We start from the raw sequence: 6,000 nt of genomic DNA on the forward strand, positions 1-6,000 counted from the left end.
AGAAAAATGCATTCCTGTAGAAATGCTTTTTCGTTTGTTATAATTACATCATAAAACTCGATTTAATATTTACAGTGTAAGATGTATTTTTTCATGAATGAAGTCCAGTGACTACTCCGAAAGTCTGTATGGAATTCTTTTTAATGGTACTTCTCTACCCCTCTTATTAGAGTATTTCCCATACGCTTCGTCGGACCCCAATTCAATGAAAGTTATAGTCCTCCTCTCTTCTAAGACATCAATGCGGTCGAGAAGACTTTGTGAAAGAGCTGGCATTATGGGTTGGCATAGAATGGAGAGAATTCTTGATGTTTCCATAGACAAGAATATTATAGCGTCTTGTTGGTCTACCTCTCTCTCCCAGGGCTTACCGTTTTGGACTAGGGTGTTCGCATCATTAATTATACCCCAAACATGCTTTAACAGTTGGGAATACTGGAATAGGGTTATTTTTTCTTCAAAAACGTCTTTTGTTTCGTTCAACAGTTTAATATGACTTTTAATTTGCTGGGAGATCTCTGGTTCATTTTGAAAGACTTCTTGCAATTGTAGATGTCCCTTATTACTAAATTTTGTCACAGCTCTTTCGACATCAAACTTCGAGCCGCAACACCTATTAACCAAATTACCCCATTTAGAGACTAGCAATTCTCTTGTTTCAGATAGTCTTTGTTCCTGGAAATCGCCATCCTCTTCCAACTTTGAATTTTCTAACAAGAACCAACGCACAATATCGGAGCCATAGTAGCTTGCCATATCAACTGGATCTACGACGTTCCCTAAACTTTTTGACATCTTGACGCCATTACACAACCAATGTCCATGGATAACGACTTGCTTAGGTAAAGGCAATCCAGCGGCCAATAAGAAAGAAGGCCAGTATATGGTATGGAATTTCGCAATATCTTTACCTATTACATGTATAGTAGTCTGCCAAACTTCTTTTGGGTGTGGTATTGTCAATTGCATTTCAACATTGGATCCAGCATTATAATGCTTCGAAACAACCTCCGCAGTGTTATTTAAAATAGATGATATACCACCAATAGAGGAAAGATAATTACACAAGGCATCAAACCATACGTAAACTTTTTGTGACGGATCATTGGGAGTCGATATGCCCCACTTGAGCCTTGTAGAGGGTCTTGATATCGACAAATCTAATAAATTTTCAGTAGTTTCTAGTTCTTGGAGAATTTGTTCTCTTTTAGTGACGGGAAAGATGAAATGGGGATGTTGTTTTATATGGCTAATCAATCTCTCCCTAAACAGGGATAGCCTGAAAAAGTAGTTTGTTTCCGACTGATAGATTACTTCATTATTAGATTCAGTATTCAGATATTTCCCGTCATGACTAGGATCTTTAACAACCTTGGATTCTGGGTAAAAAGTTTCGTCAGATATTGAATACCAACCTTTATGTTCGCCTTTATAAATGAACCCGTTTTTCAAACACAGCTGCCATAGTTCTTTGACATTCTCAATGTGGTCAGGATCTGTTGTTCTTATGAATCTAGTGTAATTGATGTCAAATATTTTGTCTAAATGAACGAAATCCATATATAGCTTATCAACAAACTTTTTTGGCTGATCAAACCCATTACTTTCACTAGCCAATTGAATCTTCAGTCCATGTTCATCGGTACCTGTCGTGAAGAAAGATTGGTTTTCCTTTAACAGTTGCCATCGGTGGTGAACATCGCATAACAAACTGGAGTAAAGATGACCAATGTGCGGTTTAGCATTGGGATAGAAAATCGGCGTCGTTATATGGGAGGCTTTCGAATACAAGCGGTGAATCGCTGTCCTGCATTGCATCCTTTTTTCGATTTGAGCTTATACACTTTACTACTTTTCCCTCGAGACAGAAAGTATTGGCACAATAGTGGGGATTCTTTTTCATTGTAGCGCGAGCTCATTAGGTTCATCCATTAGAGAACCGTATTTTCCTTCAACAGAAAGAATGTGTATTTGTGCCAAGTCCACATAGCTTGTGATTGTAGTTGTGCTTAAAATACAAGAGTATAATTATGTAATGATGCGTATACTTTTTATTTAAACTTAGTTCATAAAGTGTACATATATAATATTGTTTTTGAAGGGGAATTGTTTCACACAAAAATTACCATGAGGGCAAAAACACTGTAGAAAATCAATAATGGGTAAGCAATCAATAACCTGGCACTTTGCAATTGCAACAGGGAATTCAAAAACCCTGATGAGGACCAGGTGCTCCAGATCACAAATAGTACTGATATAACATAACCCGTAGTATTGTTTAGACCATGAAAAATGCCCAGTAAAGAAAGAAAACATAAAGGCAAGAAGCAGTAACCTAAGATAGACGCAGTATTGAAAAATTGTAAGTTCGTTTGGATAGAAGTGTCGTTATTGCTCATCAGTTTCGATAAATTGTGCAAAGAAATAGTACCAAATAAAGCAACACCGTAGATATACCCGAAATGGACTTTGCCAGCCATCAATAGGAAAAGACCAAATAATAAAAAGAATATGACAGGCCCAGCCAAATCTGCATCATTTAAAATTTCTTGTGGTACACCATTACCAAAACGTATAGGTATAAGTACCATTTTGGTTTTTGTAATAATATGGTCGAAGTTAATGCCAATCTCTTCCAACAATGGAGGTTCATGCGCATACCCCTTTGTAGAAAGAGCATGTAGAATACCCACCCGTAAAGGATCAGGGGCAACACCCAGATTGTTGTCATTGCCGGTATTAGAAGAGTCCACAGTATTTTGGAAACTCATAGATCCTTGAGGCACGGCAAATTGTGCGGACGGTTGGTAGAAGCCACCACCATTGTTAGCATTATTATTGGGGTTGTAGAAAGACATGTTGACTAGGACCAGAACCTGCTTTTCAGTACCTTTTCTACAACTCGTAGCTGTAACAAGACGACTTAGTTGGTTTTAAATAACTAACTCTCTTGAAGAAATAAAACATCCCTGTATTACCCGCCATGAAAATTTTCGTGATAATAGCGATGAGATTAAAGCCTGTTGTAGAGAAAGCTAATACATTTTTGAGGTATTTGACACTTGCATATGATCAAAGAATAACGGAGTAACCACCATCGAAACCAAACTATAAATCACTGTCAAAATGGGTGTTATTGACAAAATCAAGGCTATCGAGGAAGAAATGGCCAGAACCCAAAAGAATAAGGCCACAGAACATCATCTGGGTCTTTTGAAGGGTAAACTGGCTAGATATAGACAGCAGCTGCTGGCAGATGAGGCTGGCAGTGGTGGCGGTGGCGGCTCTGGATTTGAAGTGGCCAAGTCAGGTGACGCTAGAGTTGTCTTGATAGGCTATCCTTCTGTTGGTAAATCGTCCCTATTGGGTAAAATCACCACTACTAAATCAGAAATTGCTCATTACGCGTTCACAACTTTGACCTCTGTTCCAGGTGTGTTGAAATATCAAGGTGCTGAAATCCAAATCGTGGATCTTCCAGGTATTATTTATGGTGCTTCGCAAGGTAAAGGCCGTGGTAGACAAGTTGTAGCCACTGCAAGAACCGCCGATCTAGTGTTAATGGTTTTGGATGCCACAAAGAGTGAACACCAGCGGACATCTTTGGAGAAAGAATTGGAAAACGTGGGGATCAGATTAAATAAGGAGAAACCAAACATCTACTATAAAAAAAAGGAAACTGGTGGTGTCAAAGTTACATTCACCTCTCCTCCAAAGAATAATTTAACTGATCAAGCAATCAAAATGATCTTAAGAGACTATCGTATCCATAACGCAGAAGTTCTCGTAAGGGACGACGAGTGTACTATTGATGATTTCATTGATGTCATCAACGAACAACATAGAAATTATGTCAAATGTCTTTACGTTTATAATAAAATCGATGCGGTATCATTAGAGGAAGTAGACAAATTGGCCAGAGAACCGAACACCGTTGTTATGTCATGTGAAATGGATTTAGGATTACAAGATGTCGTTGAAGAAATTTGGTACCAGTTGAATTTGAGCCGGGTCTATACAAAGAAAAGAGGTATTAGACCAGTGTTCAATGATCCCCTAGTAGTGAGGACGGATTCGACCATTGGTGATCTATGCCATGGTATCCACAGAGACTTCAAGGATAAGTTCAAATATGCATTGGTTTGGGGCTCATCCGCCAAGCATTCTCCTCAAAAATGTGGGTTGAATCACAAAATTGATGATGAGGATGTAGTTTCTTTATTTGCGAAATGATATAATTACATAAAATAAGAAGGCTTTTGAAGAGACAAGCCAAAAAAATTAGCATTGATGATTGTAGTGAGAAAAGTAACAAAACATTTGTGAAAGCAAAATGCACCTTTAATATTATTGCGTTTCTTAGTTGCCAGTACTCTATAAAACATCAAGGAAAACATAAAAGAGATAAGATACATTTTGGAAAAATGCTCGACTTCAGAGCTAAGAAGTTTTACAACATAATAAAACATGTGGTGACTGAACCACAATAATCACACAAGGTGGCAACTAGCTACCGTGGCTGGAACATATGCAAATTATGTAAAGTACTAATCGCCAGGCTTACTAACTATATCGTCGTCGTTTCCGACTTATATAAAACGACGTGTAGTATAACAGTTAGAATAGGTACACATAAGGTAGAGGAAAACATAACGAGCAATCTAAATTTGAAGCTCTTTCAACGTTTTCAAAAATGAATTTGTATTAATCGGTCTGGGGCTAATATTTTTTGTTATGCCAACTATGAAAGGCATATTTTTCCCTTTCTATATTAGCGCAGATATATGCCTAAATATACAAGAAGCAAGACATATAGCATGCTTAGTTATTATAATTGCTGGGGTTTTTATGACATGGCCGCGTCTCTGTTGACAGCACTCTAAATTGTTCCTAGTTCCAGGCTGTTAGTGTTAACAGAATTAGCAAGCACCTCCAACCCAGCCCTAGACTCGACTACCACATTGTCGCCCATATCAATGAACCTATGACTCCACACTAAAGTACCGTCGTCTTTATGACCACTCAAGTCCAAACCCTACTCACCACCTGATTAATAAACACCACCTGTAACGTAATCATGGTCTGGTGCAGTTTTGACAAAGTTATTGACTGCTTCTACCGATTTCATCCTATTAGTTTCAGGTGAAACCACTGAGTCAAGTATAAATAAACTAAATTGGTGGGGAATGATTTAGCCTCGAGGAGTGAGCACTATTATCGTTGTTTTCAAAGCGGTCAATTGGGTACCTTGCTTGTAAAGTTGAAGGTTCGCTACCAAACTTTTAATAACAAACTTACTTACGAAGCTTTAAGGAACTCACGGACTAAGCACTTCTACGTTTTACTACGTCTCATTTTTTTTAGATCCCGACCTCTGGTACACGCAAATAGCCCAAACAAGATCTGTTGGATATTCAGTAATTGTTGGAATAGGTGATCTCGGATATAACATATTTTATGTCAACATAGGTAATCTAGTACATTGACACTAATTATATTGGGGTAGGTAAAATTTAATAATAATTTTTACCTCAATAAAAATAAGATAAAGATCTATTAATTGATCAGAAATTAGTACATAAGAAGATAATTTACACCTGAGAACTCATTATCAATGTTCTGAATTATACTTGAACCATTGGGTTTCATATAACCAATCAGCGTGTGTTTTATATACCTCTCTTATATAATAATAAGAAAGAACGGTATATTCTTAATTATTACAACTTACTAAATTACTAATTTAATAACCATTTAAATTGTATGATGATCTTTGGGATTCCATTTTGTCTTAATGTTATAATATTACGTATATAGATTATACTAGAGATTCTCCTCATGGATTTAGGAACCCACAGAAAGGAATCAATAATTCTACATAATATTATAAATGATTCTGTTCCTCTTTTTATATGTTGTCATTCATTTATCCTATTACAATATCAATCCTTGCGCTTCAGCTTCCATTAATTTCGACGACACTTTGAATCTTAACTTACT

The 6,000-nt window shown here is 37.0% G+C and overlaps 3 protein-coding genes across 3 annotated transcripts; 1 reads left to right on the forward strand and 2 right to left on the reverse strand.

The window, feature by feature from the left end:
• Positions 1-111: 111 nt before the first annotated feature.
• Positions 112-1,818, reverse strand: MSM1 (methionine--tRNA ligase MSM1; the record flags this gene model as incomplete). The annotated part of the gene is made up of 1 exon (XM_018365277.1): positions 112-1,818. The coding sequence occupies one exon, from the start codon at positions 1,816-1,818 to the stop codon at positions 112-114; it is 1,707 nt and encodes a 568-aa protein (XP_018222377.1).
• A 293-nt stretch (positions 1,819-2,111) lies between these two features.
• Positions 2,112-2,858, reverse strand: YIP1 (transporter YIP1; the record flags this gene model as incomplete). Its single annotated transcript, XM_018365278.1, has 1 exon — positions 2,112-2,858. The coding sequence occupies one exon, from the start codon at positions 2,856-2,858 to the stop codon at positions 2,112-2,114; it is 747 nt and encodes a 248-aa protein (XP_018222378.1).
• Positions 2,859-3,126: 268 nt separating this feature from the next.
• RBG2 (Rbg2p) lies at positions 3,127-4,233 on the forward strand (the record flags this gene model as incomplete). Its single annotated transcript, XM_018365279.1, has 1 exon — positions 3,127-4,233. The coding sequence occupies one exon, from the start codon at positions 3,127-3,129 to the stop codon at positions 4,231-4,233; it is 1,107 nt and encodes a 368-aa protein (XP_018222379.1).
• Positions 4,234-6,000: the final 1,767 nt, after the last annotated feature.

This window comes from Saccharomyces eubayanus, chromosome VII, assembly GCF_001298625.1.
Source record: "Saccharomyces eubayanus strain FM1318 chromosome VII, whole genome shotgun sequence".
Classification (NCBI taxonomy): domain Eukaryota; kingdom Fungi; phylum Ascomycota; class Saccharomycetes; order Saccharomycetales; family Saccharomycetaceae; genus Saccharomyces; species Saccharomyces eubayanus.